Source organism: Diplotaxodon limnothrissa, linkage group LG18, assembly GCF_057381915.1.
Source record: "Diplotaxodon limnothrissa isolate DT_005_m linkage group LG18, D_limnothrissa_male_GT1.1, whole genome shotgun sequence".
Classification (NCBI taxonomy): domain Eukaryota; kingdom Metazoa; phylum Chordata; class Actinopteri; order Cichliformes; family Cichlidae; genus Diplotaxodon; species Diplotaxodon limnothrissa.
Genome location: NC_140613.1, coordinates 29173869 through 29201202, shown reverse-complemented (window position 1 = coordinate 29201202; position 27334 = coordinate 29173869). Strand labels below are relative to the sequence as shown.

The 27334-nt window shown below is 41.6% G+C and overlaps 1 protein-coding gene across 2 annotated transcripts; it reads left to right on the top strand.

Moving 5' to 3' along the window:
- The first annotated feature begins 6057 nt into the window (after nt 1–6057).
- Nucleotides 6058–11843, top strand: LOC146613954 (leucine-rich repeat-containing protein 24-like). 2 transcript variants are annotated; one of them, XM_085378497.1, is made up of 5 exons: nt 6260–6421; nt 8044–8322; nt 9328–9496; nt 10597–10989; nt 11053–11843. In XM_085378497.1, exons 1-5 carry the CDS (start codon nt 6260–6262, stop codon nt 11841–11843), a joined length of 1794 nt encoding a protein of 597 aa, XP_085234623.1. The 2 variants fall into 2 exon arrangements, with proteins under 2 accessions (XP_085234622.1, XP_085234623.1); XM_085378496.1 differs by having other exon boundaries at nt 6058–6421; nt 10597–11843.
- Nucleotides 11844–27334: the final 15491 nt, after the last annotated feature.

Below are 27334 nucleotides of genomic sequence, written 5' to 3'. Positions count from 1 at the left end.
CAGCAACTCAAATAACCACCTGTAACAACTAAGGTGGCAGAAGAGCATCTCTGAAGCCACAACTTGAAGCAGATGGGCTAGAGCAGTAGAGGATCACTCCAGGTGCCACTCCTGTGAGCTGACAACAGGAAACTGAGGCTACTATTCGCATGGGGCCACTGAAAGTAAACAACAGAAGATTGGAAAAATGTTGCTAGATCTGATGAGTCTGTTTCTCATCCAGATGGTAGGGTCAGAACTGGGCATAAACAAAGTGAAAGCATGGATCGATCCTCCCTTATGTTAATGATTCAGGCTGCTGCTGCTGCTGTAATGCTGTTGAGCATATTTTCTTGGCACACTTTGAACATTATTTAAACACCGTAACCTACCCGAGTATTGACCACAGTGTACCCATCTCCTGATGGCTGCTTCCAGCAGGATAACACATCGTGTCATAAAGCTCAGATCATCTTATACCGAATGGTTTCTTGAACATGACAATGAGGTCAGATGGTCTCTACAATCCCCAGATGTGGTGGAAGAGGGGATTTGCATAATGGATATGCAGCTGACAAATCTGCAGCAACTGTGTGATGCTATTACATCAATGTGGACCAAAATCTCTGGGGAATGTTGAATCTGTGCCATAAATGATAAAGGCGGCTGTGATACAGTTGCTGCACTTGTCTAATCATTGTAGCTTAAACCAAAGCAGGTGCCGACTCCTAACCTAAAAGCTAGTCAACTCAAAGTGAAAACAAAGCTCAGCTGTTAGTGAAAAAAGAACACGAAACATGGCATTCAGGTTAACAGTGTGGTGATTTATGTCACTGACAGCCCACCTGTTTTTTTAAAAACAAGTATTAAGGCCGTCCAGACAACGTCCATCTGCTTACACACACATATACTAATGTTGGTTATTACAAAGTGCTGTAACTTTGGAGCTTGTTAGAAAATTTGTAAGAGATTTAAACATGGTGTTCACTGTTTGTGCAGCGTCTACAAGCAAGTGTCTCCACATTTGTATTTTGCTTGTTTACATTTTTGTATTTTGCACAACTCTGTTGCTTGTGAAGCTCGCACACAAGAATTTCACTCACATGTGCTGTACCAATGTACCTGCACATGTGATGTGACAATAAAAGTGATTTGATTTGATTTGATTTGATTTTGAATCGGAAGAAACGGAAGACAATGGGCCAAAGTTTTGCTAACTGAAACTGTCTGCATTGTATTTGTGGTCTGAATCTGACTTAACCAATCATGTTTGAGCAGGTAATCCATCACCAATCCATCAAATAGCAAGCATAGACCTGGATATACTGATATCGTGGCTAAAGCAGAAGATCTGGAAATTTGGCTCCTCCTCCCAGAGGCTAGTTAGTGAGGTTCCCAGACTGATGTATGTGTGTTTGCCTCTTATTATAATCATGTAGTCTGTTAGTAAGTGGGCAGCAGTTTCATGCTCTGTATTCTTTTATAAAAGGTTCTTGGTTAGTGAAAATGAAATGCTTTTGCTTTGCATTAAATCCATCCATGGTCAGTATACAGTATATAGTGGACTGTGTACAGCACCTTCATGGTGGTACAAATACAATGACTGATTTATTACTTTGTCTGGTTTCCTTTGAATTGTTAGTTGTGTGTACTTTGTCAGTTAGGGTCGCACTCTACACCTGTTGTCTGAGTACAATTTAATTGTCTAAAATAGCAAAACAGAAGCAAAAGCACACCCTAGAAAAAAGGTTTAAAATGCATTTTAAAAAACTATGAATTTAAACTTGTTACATTTTTGGCCACATTAGTTTGTTCTATTCATATATAATAAGATATACATGTGATATAGCAGCAGCCTTATTTTTATGTCAGACATTTTCTGACACACTGCTTTTGCAGTGTTGCTTGTATTTCATCATACTAACCAGATTTGGGGGAGAAAAAAACGAAAAAGAAGGCATGGAGCAACAGAAAACAAGTCGCAAGGCTAAAACGGGTCGAAAACCTTCTCCTGAGCTGTGAGCAATTATGACGTGATGTTTCAGCCACCCTTCCCGGACCACGAAGGCATAAAAATAAATCTTATGTGGAAAATGGAATGGAATATTGATTATGCAGCGCTGCAGTCGCCGCTGTGCTTTTAGTTCTCAATTATCAGTCGCAAATCAAACTGACTTGCAAGGATTCCAGCACACAGACTTGTTGAGCCTGCGAGAGACACCGTACGCTGATATTTCTAAATTGCTCCGCTCATGGTTGCAGTTTCAGCCAGAGCAGCAGCCTGTATAAAGCGTCGCATGAACCTCAAAACAAAATCAGAGTTTGTGGGTTTATTCGAGGCTCCGTGCAGAATATGTCAATACCTTCAGAGTCTATCTGCTTGCCAGCTTACATTAGCAACAACAGCCTCCACGTCACAGACAGACGTGTCACAGCAGTTTATCATGTGAACTCTTAAATAGCAAAGATTTATCGAGTTTGTCTTAGTACGCGGAGAGGGAGTGAAGGTTTTAGAGTAAATGCTCCTCTGGGAGTGGTGGCGGAGTGCTGCTGCTGCTCAGAGGGTGATTTGGCTCGAGGCAACCTGACAGTGAGCTAGACACACACAGACAGGCACACACACACACAAGTAACCCAGCAATAAGCAACATGCAGTCATTTACTCTGTTTCTCCTCAACACAGACATTCACAAATGCCAGCTCCCCTCCCCACTGCTTTCACGGTGAAAATCAATGGTTGCAGAGCCCAACTGGACGGAGTAATAGTGGAAAAATAAAGAAATCAATGCAGACTTATTAACTGAGCAGAGCTTCCTTTACCGCTGACACAAAAATATGTGAGTGTTTGACTTGTCTGTGTCTGTGAATGATGATAGCTGCTGCTGGTTGTAGACAAGATGTGCGAGCGCATAAGCATATGAGCGTCTTCCTCTATGTGTGTGTGCGTCTGCCAGTCAAGAGTGTGTGTCCCTGAACGTTGGTGGCTGGTGCTTGTATATGAGTGTTGTATTGTAGGCGTGCTTTGCATGTTCATGAGCGCTCCTGTGTGTGTTTGTGCATTTTGGTGCGCACCAACAAGACTCTCTCTCAAAGTCAGTGTGTTACTCTTGGGTTAGTGCCACAGTGCACTGCCGGAGCCTTGGCCCTCGGTTTATTTGTGGACAAAAGGATGCTCGGAGACAAATGATTTAGCACCTGTCAGTCAGAGCTGAAGGACAGGCGATGAGAAAAGAGAGAGGTCAGAGACTATGGAAAGGGAAAATGATGGCGGCTTTTCAAGGAAACTGTGAAGGGAACAAGGAGAGAAAGAGGGAGGGAAAAGTTGAAGCTGGAAAAAGAGAAAGAGATTCAGAACCAAAAAAAGAGAGTGAGAGAGAGAATTTACAATTTAGCTCTGGGTCATCACATAGCTCAAGTGCCTGTGAGCAATTTTCCCCTGGAAATGACAGCTTCTATTTCTGCAGAGTTGTTTGCCTAACAGCAGCTCACAGGAACTGTGGCTGGCCTTCAGGCCCTGCAAGCAGAAACTTCCCTGATTGCGAGAGTTACCATAACAACGGATGAGGCCGACCTGCACCAATGGCAACGCGGGAATGTGAACTTTGATTCCCGCCTCCAGCACTCTGGCTAGTCTGCTGCACCTCTGACATATCAACACCTACCCTTCTTGGCAAAAACAAGAGCGAGCTGTCGGCGCTGTGAGTGTTTGGTCAGCCAGAATGTAACTGTTCACCAGTGGGTGATGATTTTGTTTGCAGAAACAGATCACTGTGTCAAGCGCAAAAGAGACATTTGTAATTCAGAAATGCCCAAATAAACAAGTCCAGTGCAAAATAATGTTTGCAGAGATGTGCGTGGGCGGACGTTAGGAGCTGCTGGTGAATGCTGAGCAGGGCTTTGTGTGATGCCAGGTTTATTAGATTTCCTTTGGCATTTGTTGACTGACATCTGCCCTGGCAGGTCTCTGCGGCCGCTCTCTCCCTGACTCTTGGCTCGCTCTACAAACCAACAAGCCTTAATCATCTTATGTACACTTTCCCACGTGGTCAATAAAGATATATTGCTGACCTCGTTTTTTTTTTATGCCGAACAAAGTGCCTCCCTCCACAAAAACGTGGACAGCACAGACAGAGGCTTAGCTAACAAGCATCTGATTGTGCAGATTACCGCGTGTTCCGCGAGGGATTACCGAGACAGAAATGAACAAATTGACCTCTTACCACCAAAATCCCACATCAGCAAAACAAAAGATAAGAGTCAAGTCTCTGCTGAATCTAGAAAAAGTGGAGTATACATTGTACTGCAAAACAAGTGTCAGCAGCATTATTTAAAGAAGCCTGCCCCCGCCCGTTGTGTTATTTTTGTCACTGAGTCCTTTCAGTTTGCAGAACCTGATGACTCCATGGGTACCCTTTGTGTGTGGGCCATCCAGACTCTGTATGCGTGCGGTTTTTAAAAAACTGAGCAGCCCTGGAAGCAAGGAGAGAAATGCACGAGCTGTATTCTGGCAGTGCGTCGTTTGCATTGATGTTGGGCTCATGTTCTAACAACAAATATCTGACTGTGCACCCTGTTCTGAGTGTATTCTTAGCCGAGGGCAGGCGTCTTCCTCTCCGGTTCCCCTTCTGACACTTTTCAAGTTAAGTCAAAGCTATTTAGAAGTCATCTCACTGTGAGAAGTAACAAAGGCTCAATGACAGACCAAGGCCTAATTCAGAATTCAATTTTTGTGCTTTCTCTTCCCAACAATAGAAATACCTAATTTCTCTGCATGCTTGTTTGGCGAGCTCCAGAGAGGAAATGGCATGCTTTTGTTAATAAGTGTTTTTTTGGTGAGAGGAGACGATTGAAAAGCTTATGTAGGTCACATTGTATTAATCAAGCTGGCTACCCTTGCAAATGTGCTCTAAATGAAACACACAATGTTAAAAAAAAATAATCCAGTTTTATTTCGTATTTGCTTAATACTGCAGCGTGACCGCACTGAGAATTACTTCTCAGCCACTGAAACAGCAATCCCAGTACTTTTACGCTTAGGCATTTCGTCTGGATTATAACGCTGCCTATGGCGTGGACAGGCTTGATATCGGTCCGACAGAAGAGTTCAAACACCCGGCAAATGAAATATTTATCAGTCACAGTTTATTTCAGGCACAGGACCCTTTCATCATTTAGCTTTAATGAGAGCTGTGTGCATTCTGATGATTAATAGACTAAACGATCTTCAGATCGTTCCGAGCAAGATGCAAATACTATCAGTTATCTGTCCGGGAGACTCTTTAAGTAAACTAGGATTTTTCACAAGTTAGACAAGCTTAACGGGGGCCGGGGTACGAGCGAATGTTTTCTAACAATGTGAGATTTTAGATTGGATCAATGAGACATCGTCTTCTCTGCTGGAAGAAGCTGCTCCAGGACGAGGCAGGTGGCACAGTAAAGCACGGTAAATCAACCTGCTGTCACGGGGACAGAATGACAGGCTCAGTGTGACATTTCAGTGCATATTACATCTCCAGCCCTCCGGTATCCTCGTGTGACCTGCTGCAGATTAACTATTTTGAACACTGCCGGCCAGCATTGAGTTTTGATGTGAGCAACCAAGCAGAACAATAAATCCCTTCTGGACCGTATAGATGCAAAAAAAAAAAAGAAAAAAAAAAACAAAACGGGCGGAATGAAAGAAGTGCATGGATGAGTTGCTCTGCGATGGGTTTATATCAAAGCAAGACGTTGCTGTAAGGTGCAGCGAGCAGCCGATGCTGATGGTTTTGATCAGATGATTAGAGCTGGTTACCACTGGAGAGTTGCTTTGAGGAGGTAAATGTGCTTTCTGAGATTACAGAGTTCAAAACAGAGACCGTGACTCTTTGCTACACATTTGTGTGTGTGCGTGATTGTAAGACAAAGAAAGAGACCGAAAATGAGGGAGAGTGTGTTTGTGCATGCATTAAGCAGACAAGAGAGAGGTCCTTGAGGCAACCTGAACATCTTTTATCACATCTTTAATTAATTGAAGCCTATAATAGAAGCTGCTGCAGTCCCGCAGAATAGACACAGTTGAATGGATAATAGCTGGGGATGAAGAGATATGCTTGTTTTTGCTTGCTTTCTTGTCAATCCTCCCTTGCCATTTCACAGTTATATGCTTTAACAGCACATCTGGAGCTGCTGTCAGTCTCCGCTTTGAGAATAAAGTGCATTAACCAAGAAGAGAGAAATGTTTTCCCCTTTTTTCCCATCTTTTCAGGTTCTGCCTCTGAAGACCTACTGTAAAGCCGTCATGGACCTCTTGTGGTTCTCCAGACTAATCCTGATCATCCTAGTCCTCATCCCGCAGCCGTCCCTGGGCTGTCCCTCCGGCTGTCGCTGCTACAGCCTCACAGTGGAATGCGGATCTCTCGGGGTCAAAGAAATCCCACAGGGCATCCCGTCTGTCACCGAGGTCAGTTGGACTGTATGTTAGAGCACTAGTTGCCCGTGCCCCCGCCCCATCCAAACACACACACATGCACACCAGAGGTTTTCAGTTGACTTCCTCTCTGATCCATTCTTATTACCCTGAAATGATTGTGGTTAATCAATTCACCGTGACCCTCTTTGATGTAAGCCTGAGGGAAGGGCTGCGCTGTTGGCTGTGTAATTATTCATTCTTGCTCAGAGCGCGACTCTTGCACAGCTCTGATCATCTGTTGCGAAGATGTTTAACATTATGCCGTGGTTTTTTTTCCTCTTGGGTTCAACCCCCCCCCCAACATCACTGCAGCTCATGAATATTAATGTAAAGCATGCCCTGCATAAATTGTTCCATTAACCTCAATCAGCAGGTCTATCTCGTCCATCACACTTTACCTCGTGGCCCCCGTGTTTTCTTCCAAGGAAGCGTCACAGATGAATGCATATTACCAATCAAGCTGCAAAATTGTGCATGCCAGATCCAACGCAGAAAGCACGTCTCATAAAAAAACTCAGTCTAATGTTCTTTTTTGGGGATATGCTGACTTAAAAGACCTGTGATTTCTGACTAAGACACGTGAAACGCAACCAACTACCATTACTACCACAGTGCTCATTCAGGCAGAATATAACCCATGTCCTTCTCAATTTACAGATGGCCCCTAAACACATCACATGCAGGTAATCATATACTGACAACAAGAAGGTTGCACTCGCAGAATGTGCGTGGGTGTCACTGTGCCGGCTCAAAGTGGGGCTCTGCAGAACAGGCAGATTGTTGGCTGCAGCTAAAAGATGTAAATAAAAGATGGACCTAGCCACTGTGACATCACTCATTGTGGAGGCTCAATATGAAGCCTGATTTTGAATGTCTATGTCTTCACCCGGTGTTTTGAAACTGAACGTGTAGGGCAAAGGGGCAGATCTGGTTCAGAAACAGAGGCTCGAAACTTTTCAGTAACATAGTAAAGCATACCCTCAGCCGTCTCTGGGCTGTCCCTCCGGCTGTCGCTGTTCCAGCCTCACAGTGGAGTGCAGATCTCTCAGGGTCAAAGTTCCGGTTTGTTAAGTCAACACATTTTACTCAATTAAAATCATGTTGTATTCATTATGACTTGAAATTAGTGATGGATCCTATTGGGAGAGTAGGATCGCAGACAAGTGAGCTGATATGAGAACCACTCAGCCAAACCTATCTGAAGCTTACATACTTTGGATGTTATTTGGATTCTCAGCAACACATATGCCAGATTTGAGAAAGATCAGATGAACAATGATTACCGATGATAGGTTTAGAGCATACAGACATCATTAGAATTAGTAAGATTATCATAACTGTGAACTAATTCATTCTGCGGTATATGGAACACCACACATGACTACATTTAACATGCACAGCCCAGTGAGACAGTGTTTCAAGGTGGATCTGTTTCTGGTTTAATCCATTGTGTGGTTAATTTCTACCCGCTGAGTGCAGCACAGCTATAAGCCACACTCATTTTCTTGTACAAAACAAACCTCAGATGAAACCTCACATCCTATCTTCTGTTTCCCTAATGTAATCAATGTGTGATCACTCTGCTAATTTCATTTACCCTGTCGTCCATAAAGACCATTTTCCTCCAGGACAACGCGATAGTGCAGATCCGTCTTCAGGACCTGACTCGCCTTGGCAGCCTCCATTATCTATACCTGCAGAACAACAGCATCTCAGCCCTGGAGCCCGGGGCTTTTCTCGGGCAGGGGCAGCTGCTGGAGCTGGCCCTTAATGGTAACCTCATCCACCTGGTTACCTCTGATATGTTTCGGGGTCTGGAGCACCTAAGGATCCTGTATCTCGCCGGCAACCAGATCACTCGAGTCCAGGACCACACCTTCAGAGGACTACAGGTTAGGTTGTGTCAGCCCGAATGTATTAGTTGGAAATAATTAATGCAAACTTTGAAATAGGTGTTCTAGGAAACAAATATAGAATGTTTTTACAGAATGATGTCTTCAAATTTAATGCTACGTTCACACTGCAGGCGAAAGCGCATCAAATCTGACTTTTTTGACCCTATGTGACCCATATCCAATCATGGTATGACAGTGTGAACGGCACAAATCCGATATTTTCAAATCCGACCTGGGTCACTTTCGTATGTGGTACTGAATCCGATACATATCTGATGTTTTAGAAAGCGACTGCTGTTTGAATGGTCATGTTGCATTAAATCCAGACGCCAATTATCAGCGCCGGAGAAGCGCTCAAGAAGACATCGCGAACGCTTCCTGGCCATCCAGTGAAACTGTTGGGAAGACAACGTTGGAGAAACGTGAACATTTTATTTGTACTGTATAATCTGCAGATTCTGACAGAAATCTGCAACTATCCTTTGAAGCACCGCTCCTCAAAAAACAGCAATAAGGATAATTATTGGGCCATATGTAAATAACAAAATAACTTTATAACTTAAAGCAAAATTGGGAAACGTAAAGTCCGAAACAAGTCTTTATATTAAGGGCCATCAGTCAAACAATACTGTTTGGTCTGGGTCTAAACAGAGCGAGTTGTGTGTGACGTCTTCTTTTGCACATGCGGGCCGCTTTGAGGGTTAACACTAGAGCGCATTTGCTGTCGCATTTTATTTGTAGTGTGAACAAGCAGACAAAAAAATTGGATTTGATCAAAAAATCAGAATTGAACATTAAGAGCTGCAGTGGGAACGTAGCCTAAGTCTTATTCGTGACTGATGTCTCCTTAATCCCTAGCATGTGGTAATACAGTACAGACTGACTCAGGTGGAGCTGAGACACCCTCCTGTCACTATACTGGATAATTCTATCCCTTATGAACTTGCACATTTTATACTTACCTCTGCTTCCCCTGCTTTGTGCCATTTTTGCTGTCTGCAGCGTCTGCAGGAACTCCACTTGCAAGAAAACAGCATTGAGCTGCTAGCTGAGCAAGCCTTGTCTGGATTGTCGTCTCTGGCCTTGCTGGACCTCAGCAGGAATCACCTCCGCACCCTGGGAGCTTCATCACTCAAACCGCTTGTCAGTCTGCAGGTGCTCCGTGTTACAGGTGGGTAGAATTCCTAGATTATATTAAGTGTTACTATAATATGATAGAATCATCCAACACTGATTTTAATTCAAGGTGCCTTGAAAAACTTCTCTCTTTCCACACTTCCGAATAACTCACACCCCTGCAATAATGTATTTCCAACCACTGAAATTCACACTCTACCAATGAAATTATAACAGCGGGTCACAGCAGGCAGACTTCCGAGAATTAAAACCAGAGGAAAAAGCCAACTAAATTAACAAAACAGCTAATTAATGGGACCTCATGTGGAGGAGCCTGTTTACTCAGATAAAATCTGGTAATCCCTCCTCCCACACTTTTCTAAAGTTGGACTGACCCTTACTGTAACTTCCAAGAAAGCAACAATCCCAACTTCACACTCATTACATTTAATGACAGAGGCATTAATGGATTCAAAGAGTGAACTTCTCTCCAAGTTTGACATTTTTGTCACTGTCTATATGTCCCAAAGAGTGTAAAAAATGTACACAGTCTGTTTTTGTTATTATTTAAACAGCTCTATGATGTCTCTGTGACTATAAACATGAACAATGATTTAGTCTTGATTACTAAGGCCCATGGTCTTGCGGTGGGCTCAAAAGAACTCCACAGCACCACAATATGTTTTTTGTCCTGTCTCACTCCCATTATCCTCAACTGGTCACGGCAGAGCCTGGTTCTGCTGGAAGTTTCTTATGTCCTGGGTTTGAAATCTTGGTAAATCTAAATTGCCCACAGGTGTAAATGTGAGTGCAAATGGTTATCTGTCTCTCTGTGGTAGCCCTGCGACAGGCTGGCAACCCGTCCAGGGTGTACCCCGCCTCTCACTCTACAGCAGCTGGGATAGGTTCCAGCCCCCCTTGACCCTGATTGGATAAGTGGAAGAGAATTGATGGATAGATTAACTGAATTGAATTAGAAAGTTGATATTACATGAACAAAAAAATATATTTAACAAATCCACTTCAGTAGATCATGCAGGTGGCCAGGGTTACTTTCCACCATGCTATCAGATTTATGCTAGGTTAATTTTGACCTTGAAAACTGCGTTCCGTTTATATCTGTTTCCTTAACTGCTTTCTTTCATTCCCCTATAGAGAACCCATGGCGCTGTGATTGCGCTCTTGGCTGGCTGAAAACCTGGATAAGCGAAGACGGACAGCGTCTCTTGAGTTCTGCAGAGCAGCGTCGGCTAATGTGCTCTGAACCTCCTCGCCTCTCCCACCTCAGCCTGGTGGAGGTACCTCCAAACAGTCTGGTCTGCATCCCTCCAGTAGTGCAGCTCGAGCCAAGCCACCTGACCGTTCGCCTAGGAGAGAGTCTTCGAGTCTCCTGCCAGGCCTCGGGATACCCTCAGCCTCAAGTGACTTGGAAAAAAGCCTCCCATGGTAAACCACAGTTGTCACCTCGAGGCCTGGTTCAAGAGCTGGGACCCAATGGGGAGCTGTTTAGGCCTGGGGCCGGTGGAGCGGTGACAGCCTTACCAAGCAGTGGGGGGATCAAGGTGGGAGGTGTTGGAGCAATCCACGGGCCTGTACGTGGAACTGAGGAAGGTGGCGAGAGGGACAGCTTTGATCCAGACATGGGCAGCGGCATGCTGTTTCTCAGCAATGTCACCGTAGCACATGCTGGGCGCTACGAATGCGAGGCCTGGAACCCTGGTGGTGTGGCTAGGGTTACTTTCCACCTAGCAGTCAACATGTCTTCTTCCTCCTATTCATCTCAGTTTTGGCCTCGTTTGAACACTCACTCCTATGTTTCATCTTCGTCCAACTCCTTTTACCAGCCTGAGGTTGTGGATGTTAGCCAGGAGCCTCTGTATGAGCAAGACAGCATGGACTTTAATGCCCTGGGCCCTGCCACACAGACTGCTATTGCTGTTGGCATCTCCTTGCTGGCACTCACTGCTGTTCTCCTCTTGATTATGATCTACACTCGTCACCAGCAGTATCAGAAAGATGACACTGGCTCCTATTGCACGAGCAAGGAAGAGAGCATCCTCTATGTGAACGACTACTCTGATGGACCCACCACCTTTGCGCAGCTGGAGGAGTACCGCGATGACCATGGCCACGAGATGTACGTACTCAACCGAGCCAAGCCGGTCCTGGGTTCCACTTCGTCTGCATGTCCCATGATGAGCGGGTTTGTCCAACAGAAGGGCATGAAGGAGGCTCTCCTCAATCACGAAATGGTTCAGACTCTGACACGATCGGGGGGATTGGGACTACGCAGAAACCCAGCGGATGGGGGAGAGGGGCCCCTAACAACAGACCCAGAAGAGCTCTTCCTCAGTCAGAGTCTCCTGTTCGGATCACAGGTTGCCTATGAGATCCATTGTTAAGGAGTCATTATTATGCTCTGGCATGAAACAATATGTTGATGGACTTTTAATTAAAGACAATAATGGAAATCACCTTGGTGCAGTGATTTGAAGCATCAGATTATTATCTGGCCTTTTAAAGAGGGGAGATTGTCAGTCAGTAATTTCTGGGGGAGCCTGGTTCACAAGTGGCCTCTGAGAGAGCTTCTTGATTGACTGTATGACACTCGTGATGGGTTAAGAAGACTGACGATTGAAGGGGAAATAACACATGAACCACAGCTTTCTGTCTCAAAATCAACCCTTTAAGGATAACTCTAGGTGGGTAACCTCGTCAGAAAAGTTTAGTTACACTAAAAAGAGGCTGAAACGATGCAGCACACAGTGTCTGCTTTATTCTAATTTCGTTCGTTACGCTTTACTTTTCGTGTTTCGTCTATGTTTTGTGTAGTATAGTACAAAGTTAATTCTCAGAGTGAAGTACAGTTGTTTTGTGAATCCTGCTACACATCCCATTAGAATTAGGCCTAAAGCAATCCTCTTACTGAAACTACATTAACATTACCCATATGTGCGAGTGGGTGTGGGTAGGTGGATTTGTTTATAGAGGTTCATTCTGAATGCAGAAATCTAGTCTTTTTTATGTTTGTATCATAGCATTGTTTTTCTTGATGTTAACATGTTGTGTTGTTTTATACCTGCTGACTGCAACACTAGAACAAGATATTAGCATTTCTAATGTGTGAAGTCGACTCTCTGAAAGAACTCAAGCTTCATTAACGTCAGTCTGTGATTACCATTATGATGTTAATAATGTACATTTTGTCTTTGGTTTCTACATAATAAAATGTATTTTAAAAGAGAAAGTTTTTCCCTTTCCCCTCTTTTTCTGACTCTATAGACCATATTTGAAGTGTGTAGTTTTTCCCTGTGGTCTTCCCTTCATTCTATGAGATGTGAAAAGGGCTTTATAGAGAGACTGTAGATCTGAGTCACAGTGTAGAGGCCAGTCTGTGAGAGGTCAATGGTTCATAAACCATTTATTCTTTCCCTTTTCTGCTAAACACTGCAGATATCAAGTGTCCTTTCACAGCTACTTGTGGACTAAGATAGATGGTTGCAACTGAAAATGTGTTGAAAACCCAAATAATCTCTGCTGCTTTACACCAAGACCCAGAGCTGTATTGATTCTTGTTCAAAAACATGTCAATATTCTTTTTAAACTGGCCTCTCTGTAGGTATTTTAAAGCTGTTTATTACTGAGTATTAAATGTCATGGTTATGCTATGCAGCTTAATAAGGATTACAGCCAAAGGACATGTTTTAAAAATGTAAAGCCTGCTTCTGTCTGCCACTAACACTGAAAGTATCAGCACGATGCCACGGAGCCAAATAAACAAAAGTATTGTATAGTCTGAGAATGCTCTCTTAAATAGTCCAGAACTGGTATATGCACAAGTGAACCATCCTGTGCATGTAGTACATTTTTGTTGCAGTATGTGTTTGCTGAAGGTGGTTTCTATATAGCTATATGATAAAACAAGCAAAACTGCTTCAAAATTGTTTGGTTTCATGAACTTTCTAGACAAGAGCCATTTTTGAAACAAAAAACAAACAAGCAGCTCTGTTTGGGGTTGAAAATAGAGAAGGTGGCACAGGCTTCAGGTATCAACATACTAACTAACTTTTAGTGCATAAAACATGGACATGCAGTGCCATATTTATGATTATTTGCATCATTATGCATTTTGGAACCTAGAGCTTGGCAGACTAAGGAGTAGACATTTTTGTATATATATCTACTGTAGCCGCCACTATTGAGGTTCATAAAATGAAGCAATAAGGCACCAGAGAGGTTTGGTGAAGTGGGTCTTACTGTCTGGCTGAAGAGCTTCAGTTTAAAATCATGATTCTTTTATTTGCTTTCCTCTAAGTCTGATATAGATTCTCTCCTGAAGAAATAACTTTTATATAAGCGATCAGTAAAGCTAACGTTACTGAATGAAGCCTACTTACAGTAAACTGTGCAGCACATTATCACTGCAGTGTGCATGTATACAAGTACACTTAGTCCAAATGCTGATGAGTTACACTGTTGGACTTACAGACACTGGAACACAGATTAGAAAACTGATTAGTTACATTTGTAGCCTATCACCAACAATGCCTGTTTAATCGCCAGAATAAAAAATCCTTTATTAGGCTGACAGCAACCTTTAATGTTTAAATGTATCAGTTTAATGTTGCAGAGCTCTAACGTGGAACTGTCATGTTAGAAATAAACAGCAGTACTAAGAGCATTAAAACATAAATGTGGCACGAATGACGGACCCCACCACATTATCACACTTGTCAGCACACACTTTATTTCCTCTTGTGGTTTCCACAATACTCGCACCTGCAGCTTTTCAGTTCCCACCCGCCCATACGCCACCAACAACAACGACTACAACAGGACCCAGTACAGACTTTTATACAGAGCTTCCCCCGCAGCCACGCAACGAACCACGCCTCGCCACATACCCCCACCACCCAACTGAGGCTGGGGCCATGTCCAGCTGAAGACATCAGCTAAGACTTGTACTTTTTCATAAGTCCTCTAGTGACTGCACCTACTCTGGAAAGAGGTAAGCACACATATACAAACACATGCCAGTGGGAGACACAAAACACAGAAGGAGAAGGACCTCAATGAATGTATCCGCCGTTGCAAATGAATATCAAGAATGTTTTGGAAAAAAGGGAGATCAAATAATCAATTGGCCAACCAACCCACATTAGCATAAAGACTGAGACTAGAAAAACAGCTAGCCTGCCTATTCATTACTACAAATAACTCTGGATTCGTTTTATACCCAGATTTCCGTTTGATGGTATGATCACTAATGGAAAACTCAGTTTCAGGTGACACTGTACATACAGATTTGCCAACAGCAGCATTACCGCCAGGGAGCTAAGCTAACACAAAGGATAAAAGTACAGCATTCCCCAGACAGAAAAAAGACACAACCATCTGGCTGAAACTCACAACAACACCTTCTTATCACAGATGATGTATTATGCTGCCTATCTCACACAATGAAATGTGAAATACTCTTATTCCAGTTGCCCCCACCAAGTAAATGGATTTTCTTTGTGTCTACTATAACACAATTCGCGGGCTGTGTCATTGCATGTCCGACAAAGCTCGGTTCACAATGGTTGTCATGGGCACAATGGATTCAGTACATATAAGTCATCAGGCTAATGTTGCTGTGTCTGATTGAGTCTTACTTTCTCTGTGTGGATCACAGCAGGTAGACAAAAACACAGAAGCAAGCATAAGACTGTCCAATAAAACTGCAGTACATCCAAAAATGGCAACGCTTGCTCGTCTCCATTAAGGCATAAAAGCTGAATGCATTGAAACCACATTGTGCACCTTTGCTAATTACTCCAAATGATTCCCTCAACCAGTTTACCTGCAGACCCATGCTGGTTATTAGAGACCTCCCTAATTGATTTAACAGACAGAAAGTTATGCAAAAATAACACTAATGATGGCAGTAATATGGAAATCAAGACTTTTAATGTACTGCCACTGCTAAGTGCACCTCAAATGAGTAGTCAGTACATGATTTTGCTATTCCAAAATACACGGGCACTTTGCAATACAACATTGGTCACTGTGTGAGTGGATTATTCCCCATTTTTCATGCAGGAGGCAGTTTATGGTTTCTGAAAGGCATATTGTAGGGATGAATATGTTTAAGATTGAAGAAGAGATTAGAGTTTTTGGTTTATTAAAACCCTTCAAGGACTGCCAAGGGCAGCTGTCAACATTAAAAATTGAATTCTTTTCATTAAAAAAATAGAACGGGAGAGTTTAGCACACGTTACTAGTATAATATATATTCACAATAGGTACGCACACGAGCCTTTATTGCTGAGATGTTTTGCCAGTCTGATGTAGCTGTCTCTTTTTTATGCCTAAGTGATCCCATCAATCAACACGTGAGTGAGGATGCAGCAGAGAGGAGTGAAAGCTCATGGTTCTCATACTGATGCTGTTCTTTTCTTTTTTGTTATTTTTTTATTTTGCTATTTTATTTTTCCCCATCTACACCTTTTCTCAAGCATCTGTTTTCATCTCTCTTCAAACTCACTTCCACACAAGAGAATTAATTTTTCTGTAAGGTCAAATATGAGATATGTGAGACTGAATTATTGACGCATTTCTGCCTCGCCTGTCCTTTTCCCAGAAGAAGGGTTTGCACAAATTCCATCTAATGCTTCATGGCACTAACTTTGCGCACAGATTTCCTCCGCACATGCTTTTTTGTTTTGGATTTATGCAACTTTGATGGTGTTTAAACTGTTTTACAACGTAAGATCAGATGTGAGATTTATTCATATTTAACAGCTGTAGTAAATATGAATACCAGAGCTGGGATTGTAAGCTTGTGCGTAACTGTAGAAAAAACAAAGAGTAAGAAACAGTAATTAACCCCCTGTGTGTTGTTTCAAGTCAAGTGGAATGTTTTTCAGCAGCGGTGTTTAGTTTGGATGCTCGGTTGAAAATGTGGAATTTTTTCCGTAATCATTTTTATTCGAGGCATGATTAAACACAGAGTGATATTTCACCCAGGTTTACATGATCCAAAGCTAGAAAATCTATTCAGGTCATTGCTATGTTTTTTAGCACAAACTGTGGAAAACAGAAGAGAGATATAAAAATCAGCCATGGGTCTGCTTTCTGTCCCTCGCACTAACCTCCATACCTTTGGGGACACAACCTTCAGTGTGGCGGCCCCCACTTTCTGGTACTTTCTCCCATATGATCTTCCCAATGCCACGTCACTGGACGGTGCATTGGGCTGGGCTTCTCAGAACTCACCTCTTCAACAAAACCCTCAACCTCAAGCAAATAGTGTTTTTACTCTTGTGTAAAGTGTCCTTGGGTTTCTTGAAAAGCGCTATACAAATCTAAGTTGTTGTTGTTATTATTATTATTATTATTATTATTATTATTATTATTATTAAAAATTCTCACCTCACTTTGTTTCTCCCAAGCCAACAGGCACAGCAGAGTCCTGTGGAAAGAAAAATGTCAGGTAATCACACTGATAAAAAAAAGATTATAAATCTCAAATATGACTGATTATGACTGTATTGATAAAAATCATTATTTTTTTAATGTTATGACACGAGTAAAGTCACCAGCTGCCATAATAAAGCAGTTACTTTATTAGATGCTCATAAAAAATACTGACTTTTAAGCTTCCCACATAGCAAAATTGGTATGGCCCAGACGTGGCCCACACAATGTGCTTACACATGGCCCACATACTGCAAAGAATGACGGCCCTTTGGTGGCCCAGATCTGGTTTGCCAAATGTGGCCCATTCATGGGCCAGCACAAGGCCAGTTGCAGACACACTGGTGGTACTGTGCTGGCCCATGTGTGGATTATCTCTGGCAAACCTGGTCTGGGCAACCAAAGGGCTGTCATTCTTTGTGGTATGTGGGCCATGTGTAAGTTGTGTGCAGCCACGGGCCAGTTGCAGACACACTGCTGGCCCTGTGCTGGCCCAGAACAGTTTCAGCTCTGGCCCCAGATGTCAGCCTAATGTGTACCTTAATTAAGCCATGTAATAACAACATGTGCATAATAGTGCAAAAGTAACATGAAAAAACTCTGTTCAGACTGATTCTTCAACTCTCCCAGATTACTGAAAGTGCTCTATACAACATGCCACATTCACCCAATCACACACTTTCTCTTAACTGAGTGCTTCCTAACTACATTCATACACTTTCACACTCTTGACATGCAGACTGGATGAGCCAGGGGACCGAACCACTAACCTTTGAATCAGTAGATGACCTGCTCTACCGCCTGAGCTACAGCCACCCACTGGCAAAGATGAGTAAACTCTCACTAGGTTTTGGATAAAGTGTACACTCACAAACCTGTCAAACCTGTGAAATGTTGGCTACCATAGCAGTATAGTATTGCAACTTGGCATTTGGGTCTTCTAGCTAAAATAGGAAAATAGGAACATAAATAGTGCATCATTGCCAGACCTGGCCCACATCTGGTTGACATTCACCCTGCCATAACACCAGCCAGTCAGAAGTGCCAGATTGATGCCGGATCCCGGCCTGTTTTCTATGGGCCTGGGCCACATAAACCAAACCATAATCGGGCCAGATATGGCATGCAATTGCATAGAGAGTGCCATCATTGCCAGACCTGGCCCATATCTGGATGACATACGTCTTATCATGCCAGAAGTCAGCCAGCAGAGCCAGCTTGATACCAGATCCGGGCCAGACCTGCTTGCTATGTGGGTTATCGCTTATATACTGTATTTCCAAGTATGTTTGCTTATGTTTCAATAAACCTCTGCACCTAGACTTTTCCACAATACCTTAATACGTCTTTTCATATAAAGCATATTATAAAGCTACAAGGATTTTTTTAACGCTTTATATAAGGACTTAATAAAATGTTTAGCCTTTTGAAGATATAGATAGGCAGTTGTGTTGTCTGTGAAGTAAATCAAGACTGTAAACACGGAGACTGTGTGTAGTATACTTTTCCTTCAATATGGCTACTGTTAATGGCAAAAAATGTTAAACACATAAAGACATTAAGCTTATGCAATGATAAATATAAAAGTACAAATTAATCATGCATTACAGTAAATCTAAGCAGTAAAAGTGTACAGTACAGTCTAACTTTAGGGAAACATTAAAGAGTCACACTTAGCTTAGAAAGCTACGGCTCCACTGATGATAGGCTATTCGTGCACTACAGGCTATAATACACAAATAGAACAAGCTAAAGAAGAGTCTGAAATCCCCTAATGGCTGCATCTACTGCTCATCTTGCAGGAACATAAACATTTCAATATACTAAAACCCCAACAGCACAGTGATAGACAACAAATCAAGATAAATTGCATTGTTGGGGATTCTCTGCTTTAATTAGCAGAAAGGAAAGCTGCAACAGGGTAACAAGATGATGTGGCTATATTACAGAGTACTATCACAATATGCCATTATGCAGTCACTACTATGGCAAAGTCAGCTACAACAATGCCAGTAACATAAGTAACAGAAATAAAAACAAGATTCCCACATTACTCTGGACGCACAGGAATTTATCAGGTACAACAATACGGGAAAACTGATTTAACAGAAAAATGAGAAGACACTTCCAGCCGGCGCAGATTTAGTCAAGTCTTTGTCACAGCTCTTTTAAGTGAATTTCATTTGCAAAGCTCCGGACTTTGAACGTTTACTGGGAATACGTGCATTGAAACTGTGCGGATAATTGGATGAACGCTCTGAAGGGCTAGGTTTGCCCACTGAAGATGTTAACTCTGCATGCTAAAAATGGTATACGCAAAGCCACTGCATTCAAATTTGACGTTAAGACATCCTACTCAAGCGTGCCTGGGTGAGGAGTTGGTAGTGAGACCGGTGTCAGTGCTGTGACAATCGTGCACTTGTGTCTCTGCACACTGCATGAATCTCTGTGCAGCAGAAACAGTAGGGGCTGGGACTTTCAGTACAGAGCAGCAATAACATTTGGTAATTATTATATATAAACTGTTTTGTACCATTGTCATCAGAATATTATTGCTATGTCTAAGCTAGCCACAAAAGAAATCATCAGGTAAACAGAGCAGGCTAATTAGTTCCATCAACAGCTGACACATCTACATTCAAACTCTCGAATCAATGTTTTAAATGTTTAGCTGAAAGTAACGCCCTCACTGCAAGTAAAGTGCAAACTTGACCAAACCAAATTCAAACGTTATTGATTTTTGATTTGTTGAAATGACCTTATGAATTGCACTTGATATAATTAGCAATAGTGTAATGATTTTTTGAAGTGTGGCAGTAAGCCACAGAGCAACTATTTTAAAGGCCTTGATTCTTTTTTTGTACATATTTTTATTGATTGATTTTTTTTTTAAATTTTTGCATTACTGTGGTTTGTAAGAATGTCACACTGTGTGTGATTATTGAGCATTGAGACACACGATGTGCAGTTCCTACAGAAGCTGATGTTCATCAGCTTTTGTACCAGAGTCAAAGGCTTTTTTTACACTGAGCTAAAGTTATTATGATACAGCTATGCTAGCGTTTGATCAGCTAGTAACACCTTGTAATTTAATTTCATTCTTCCTCTCTGTAAGAAAGAAGATAACAAACCTTTTTAGTCCAGAAAAGAGTCCAACCTCAACTATTGTACTATTATTGGGGATGTGCGTGACTGTTTGGTTAGACATTCAAAAGTTGCTATCATTGTTGGTCGATGTCAGAAATACTAGTCAGTTAAACATGTTATGTTAATGTGTAAAGGTAGTTATCGGATCCAAGATATCGCAACACCATAAGCTACTCACCTGGGCTGCAGCCGTGATGGTCACCCTCTCCCTATTGTGGTTTTGCAGACATGTGACCATTAACCATGTGACATTAACTTATCTGCTATTTTGGATATGTGACAATCATGGTGACAATGTAGGAGCAAGTGAATAAAGCCCCAGTCACACAGGCCTAGAGATTGGTCTGTAATCATATGGCAATCACCAGTACTGAGGAAAAAAATGACTAGTGGTTGGACGCAGTCACTGGGGAAATGATTTGTAGAGACGCTGTGGCCATAGTTTGAATTAAAGTGATGGACTTGTCTACAAACAATAGCCAGGTACTCTCAGAGCTGTAGTTAAACTGTGAAAAGTGCAACCAGATATGAAGATCGTTTGCCTTCAAAGTAAAAGTTCAACCTTATGAAACATGTTAGCAGTTTTTCAAGTTGTAAAACCACTCCGACAGTTGCAATGTTTGCCTGCAAATACTCACTATTTGCAGGCAAACATGGAAAATTATAGGCAACTGTGGCAGTTTGCTAACAAGCAGTCTGCTAGCAACTAGCTGTGCCTACTTTGAATCTGATTCCACCTGAGAAGACACAGCAACCTTTGGAAACCACTGCCAACCAGTCAGGGAATACACATTTTTCCAAAGCAGTGATTGTAGCAGATCCAATATCGAGAATAAATCTCAAGCAAAGCATGCATGACGTAGCATGTATGATGTCATATCCTCTATATCTGTAAATAGAAGCAGAGGTGGAGAGTAAACAGATGCCTATGCTAATCAGTGCTGTTCTGCTGCACTTTAAAGTTTTAAAAAAAATATCAGAATAAAATGGAATTTAACCAAGTTTTTCACCGAGGGTGTGAACACTATAAGGTAAGAAACCATTGCTGCTAACACTGCAAAGGTTAGAAAGACTCTGCAGACTAATCTGATAATATGTTTGTGATGTCATGATGCAATATGCTGCACATTTCATATAGCTCCTAAAATACACTCATGGTATTTGCGTGGCCAAAGTTCATCTTCATGCATTGAAAGCGAGCTCAGTTTTACAGGTTTTCTGAGGTTTTTTGCGCTCTTTTCGTCTAATCAACTACTCAATTTTGTTTCTCATTTAAACAACTTTAAAATTTGTTGCCAGGGACATACTTAGTACTTTTGGTTTGGAAAAAGCCCACTTACACACTTGCTGAAGTTGTTGTGTTTTTAACTGCATAGTTATTTTGTCATGTCATGACATGACCCTTTTGGACTAAAGAGAAGGCTGTGTTCCAATGCTGTGTTTTCATTTATTAGCTTAGTTATGGGTGTCAGTGCTGTTTTCAGTAGGGATTTTTTAGCCTCTTTCTGTAATACAACTGGTCCATTGTGGCTGTTTTTAACAGCTACTTTAAAACCACAGGTGGTACAAAATGCCTTTAATTAAATTGTTTCCAACATTGTTTTCAGCATACTACAAAGAAGGTATACAGTATGTGACCAATCCATGGTTGTCATTGTGTTACTGAAGTAAATTGTGTTTTTTCTCTTACTGTCACGGTGGCTGTATTCTTCTCATCATCCCCCAGCATGCACATGCCATAGTGAATGCAATGGCTGTACAGGAATGCAAACCTTGGCAACGCTTCTAATAAATGCGAAATATGGAGCCACTGAACAGTGAACGATGTTGCTGCCTTCTTCTGCACTGCTCGGTCTAATACTGACCACCGGCACAAATGGACCATGAACAAGAATATAATCATATGTTAGGATAAGGTTAACTAGAAAGTCAATTGCTTTGCCATTGGTAGCATGGTAAATTAAGTCATGGACCAAATATTCTATTACAATAAAAGGACTATTTTCCAAATGTGAGCTTTGTGTAAAGATTAGCAGCCTCTTGATGGTCCATTTAGATCGAGGTGATTTAATTCTAATTTTAATTGATTTCAAAAGGTCTCATTACACTAAGAGCAGATCTGCCTTATTCTACAGTGCCTACTTTTGCATTTTTAAAAAACGTTTCACAGGCAAACTTTAATATAAAGCTAAGCAAATGTATGACTTTTGATCACTAAAATCTTTTAACATATTTAGACATTTCTTATTTATCATAGCTGGAGTAGATTGACACAGTATTTTTAAAGGTGCACCGATTTGTTTCAGTAACAGTGGCTTCAACAACAACAACTGGGCTTAGGGAAAAGAGGTCTAAAAATCCCAGTTATGCCATTTATGAGATTAACTGGTGAGCAGCAAGAGGTGTAGATTTCTCCATGAGTTGGAAGAGACCAAAAAAAAGTAAAAACGGGAGTTCATACTAGAGTTACATCATATGAAACAGAAGTCTCTCTTACACAAGCCTTTATTTTCACGACCACCAGCGTCAAGACTTCAGGGGTCCTGGCCTAATTCCTATCACCGCTGGGATTTCATGCTGCTGTGATGAGCCATCAGAGTCTAATCGCCAAATAGTGTAATTGAATTCTGACACAGAATAAATCATGTCCAATAACTTATAATGATCTCTACTCACTTAACTACTAATGTGCACAATCCTTTCACTTTGATCCTACAGGAAACTTTTTGATGCTGTGGATATTTAGCAAACTCATAGGCAGGACGCATGCAAACAGCTGGAAGCATCTAAAGAACTCCTCTTAAAATTGTATGAAACTTTCTGTTTAGCCACATGCATATTCTTACAGCTAGGTCTTCACAGGCACCTGGTATCTCCAGCATCATCCAGGTGGAAGGTGGACTCTGCCCATAAAGAAACGGATATCAGTATCAGTACTAAAATAGATACTAAAATAGATCCATCCACCCATCTTCTTCCGCTTATCCAGGCAGGATCGCAGGGGCAGCAGCCTAAGCAGAGAAGCTCAGACCTTCCTCTCCAGCTTGTCTGGGGGAACAGAAAAGGCATTGCCAGGCCAGCAGAGAGATATAATCTCTCCGACATGTCCTGGGTCTGCCCCGCGGCCTCCTCCTGGTGGGACATGCCTGGACAACTACATCCTTGTCAGATGCCCAAACCACCTCAACTGGCTCCTTTCGATGTGAAGGAGCAGCGGCTCTACTCTTTGCCCCTCCGGGATGGCTGAACTTCTCACCCTATCTAAGAGGGAGAGGCTGGCCACCCTTCGGAGGAAGCCCATTTCCGCCGGTTGATCTCGTTCTTTTGGTCACTGCCCACAGCTCGTGACCAGAGGTGAGTGTAGGGACGTGGATCGACCGTTAAAATTGAGAGCTTCGCTTTTACACTCAGCTCTCTCTTCACCACAACAGACCGGTACAGTGTCTGCATTACTGCAGCCGCAGCATCAATCCGTCTGTCGATCTCCCGCTCCCTTCTCCCGTCACTTGTGAGCAAGAACCCAAGATACTTAAACTCCTCCACTTGGGGCAGGAACTCATCCCTAAAATAGGTGTGCCATTTCAGCAATGCTTAGTTGAAGCTTAGGGGCCCAAAGTGTGCTAAGAAAATATCTACCAAAGCCTGAACAACTGACATAAGACAGGATACATACATCTTTCCATGTAGCACTCTGAGTATCGCAGTTTCCTAATCCTAGCTGACAAGTTTCAATGTGTTGTGCATTCAGAAATGCACAACACATCTTCTGCATACCTTTGTTGCCATGAGTTCTTACTGTTACTGCCTTCCATTTCCTCAAAGCAGCCTGGCCATTCTCCTCTGCCCTCCATCATCAACAAGCCATTTTCATCCAGAGGTGATATCCAGTGCTGCTCATTGGATAGCTTCTCTTTTTCTGACCCTATTCTGTAAACCCTTGAGGTGTTTATGCAGGAAAATCCCTGTAGATCAGCAGATTCTGAAATACTGAGACAAGCCCATCTGGCACCAACAACCATGGTGACAAAAAAAACATGATTATCCTTGCAGCTGTTTTAGAGCAACCACAGACGTCTGAACTGAAAGCAAAAAAACAAACAAACAAAAAAAAAAAACTACAGAACTACAGAAAATACACTATCCCAGAAAACATTAGGCTCCTGCTGAGCACGAGCTGTACTTATGAGTCAGTATTGAAAATGACTCTGACTGCAACATAAAATCCATGGACATCATCAGCCTCTAAATGACCAAGCTCACCTTAATGCCCCCCTATGCTCTGTGAGCAGACCAAAACTGAGTTGTAACACCCATAAATTGTACAGTGCCAATGGTAACATAGAAGCATGAAATAGATATTGATCCATATGTGTCCCTCTGTTTTCACCACGATATTCTGTCTAGCAGAGAAAGATAATTATCCAGCAAGAGCCCACTTATATTTTATGACAATGTAGAGTATGACACTTTTACATTAACAGAAAAGCAAACTTTTTGATGAACAAATCTAAAGCTGAGTCAGTTTAAAATGCAAATAAAATTAGGGGTCTGTAAACACTTTGCAGATGCAGAATTCCTTAGCTGTGCAGAGTCCCCAACAACTGAGTCGTACTTTTACAGCAGAAGGATTTTTTTATGCAAATAACCAACATATATACATATATATATGATAGTAATCTGAAATACAACATTTCTGTTAGGACTTCGAATCTGTCTTCTTAAAGAGGCTGTCAGAAATATCAGTTATCACTGAATAACTGTTGAGAGATAACTGTTATTCGTTTTAAACTTCATTGAACGTTTTCCAGATAATTTGTGTCATTCAAAGTCATTGCCGTCTCCTGCATATAGATATTAGCTTATCTTGTTCTTTTCACTCAGTTAATTCAGTTTTGTGCACTTTATGTTTGCTAAAAGTAAATTATGTTCTATATTTGGTTCAAGCAATGACAACATGATGTCAAATTGCAGAATTTTCTATATTTATTCTATATTTTCTCTGGGAAATCGAGATAGCCCACATTATATGCGCCATGGGCCTCTGTCAGCCCTCAGTGCCCGTTCTTATCGCTGTGCATTTTCTGCAGATGATGAGGACACAATGCTTCTTGACCCAATTGGACCACATCGCAGGAATGCTGCTCCATGCTGGCAATGACATTTAAAATCACAATGCTTATTGTTGAAGGAACTGAACCCTGACATAGGCCCAATCAGCAGCATGGTCAAAACGGCCTCGTTTCTCCAGGCATTTTCCATGGCTGCTTCGGGAGAAAGCAGCTATTCTGCGACTATTAACGTAAACCACCTGAACCTTAGTTACATGTCAGAAGAACTCAAAATAATTAGCAGCAAGTTGCAAATCCTACTGCAAATTGCTGCTAATTATAGTGCAATTATGTGCTAAGAAATGTTACGGTCTGTAACACAGCAAAATGTTCAGGGTGCATAAATAATAATTGTAATGTCTGACTCTGCAATAGGTGTATGAGTGCACAGGTTTGATTCATAAAATATGATAATTTTCTGTTCTTGGCTTACGTTTGTCTCCTTGTGTTGCTGTGTGTCTGCGTGACATGAAAACTACGAATGTTCTCTTGCGGCACCCTTTGTTCATGTTATGAAACATCCTGAATCACAGCTAACTGGAATACTTCCCATTATTTTACATTTGACCCCAAGAGATGAAATTATTGTAGCTTGACAAAGCAACCAGAGCTCCAAAGTCTTCAGCGGATAGAAATATCAAATGAGTTAATTCCATCCACTGACTTTCTTTCTTTTAGTCATCTTTTTCCCCACCCCAAGGTCAAGGATACACTTGCCATTAAAATGTCTACATTCACATTTTTAAAGGCATCTAGACTTTTGGATGGAATGGGATTTATAAATAGCAAACGCTGCGATAACTGAGATTTCTGTAGCATTTGTAAATGTATTTACTGTTTAAAATGAGGTTGTATTGTGCAGCTGTGGTCTCACTTAAGCAGCTAGAATAATCTCATCTGCTTCCCTGCAAATCTGAATGCCTCTATTGGATGTTCAATATTAGCGATAGTTGGTGAAAAGAAGGAAAACCACTTTAGAATATTGGAGGTAAAGAGGATAAAGACACCTAAGCAAGTCTGCTTTACACGTGTGTATTTTTTATTATTCTTTGACATACTGACAATAGGTATTTTCTTTATTTATAAGAACATATTGCACTCATTTTGAATAACACTGTGCTGGCTATGTCCTTCTGTGGTCTTATGTTCCATTATAAAAGGGCTCGTCTCTTTCTCAAGGTGCTTAACCTTTTTCTCTTGGCTATAATAAAACATCCTTGGAAATATGAGAGTTTAACAGTATAAAATAATATAAATCTGGACCTTGAAGATAAAACAAAAGGCAAAAGAAAACTACAGTATATATTATTTTCTCATTAAAGCCTCCATACAATGGATAATAACTGCTAAATAGATGTGCTCAAAGGAGTTCAGATGTTCACTGCCACAGCACACCCAGAGCCCTTATTTCAGGCCAAGTCATGTGTTCTCATTGGGTGAAAACGATAACTAGGTCCCTTTTCAGACAGTTTTGTGTTATTTTTAAGCTTCCATCACTATAGAAACACTGAGGGAAATTCTTTCTCTAAGCAGGTTGCAAAGGACATATTCAGTGTCTAAATTATTGATTGCAAAGTATGCATTAATTTCTTTCTTTTTTTTAAAGCTGCATAGAATTTTGTGGATGAAACAGTTTCTGTGATTCAGAGAATCCAGAGAAATCTTTGCTCACAAAACCTGTTTGAGTAGTTATGATCTTTGTGCTCTCAGGCATGATTGCATTTAAACACCAAAGAGATCTTAGTTACATGTATTGGTGCTTTTTCTTTTTTTTCTTTTTTTTAGATGGCTGTATGCTTGTGCAAGCTTGGCCTTCAGACACTGTCACAAAGCAGAATCCTATCCTTAAGCCTGGGCCTTGTTTCAAGCCAATGCCTTATTATCAGCAGCATCTGGGCGCAGGGCGAGTACAAATTTATTGATTGTTGCCATCCTCAAACCGCAAGGGCCGAGAGAATGGTTACAGACATGTAATTTTATAAAGCATGTAGACATCAAGATGAACTGAAATGCTGTTACCCTGAATGAAACACAAGCACACCCTAACGCATTTTTAAGATAAGAAATCCTGGGTTTTCTCTGTACAGAATTCTGTTGGGAATAACAGTAGACTCTCACTTTTCTTCACTTCCTACAATTGTGTGCAGCGTTTGAAAAAACAAAGGAATATTTGTGTGCAT

Coding starts and splice junctions, on each gene's coding strand:
- LOC146613954 (XM_085378496.1), top strand. CDS start 6,197: ATGTTTTCCCCTTTTTTCCCATCTTTTCAGGTTCTGCCTCTGAAGACC. Junction 8,323..9,327: donor ACACCTTCAGAGGACTACAG/GTTAGGTTGTGT, acceptor TGCTGTCTGCAG/CGTCTGCAGGAACTCCACTT. Junction 9,497..10,596: donor GCAGGTGCTCCGTGTTACAG/GTGGGTAGAATT, acceptor ATTCCCCTATAG/AGAACCCATGGCGCTGTGAT.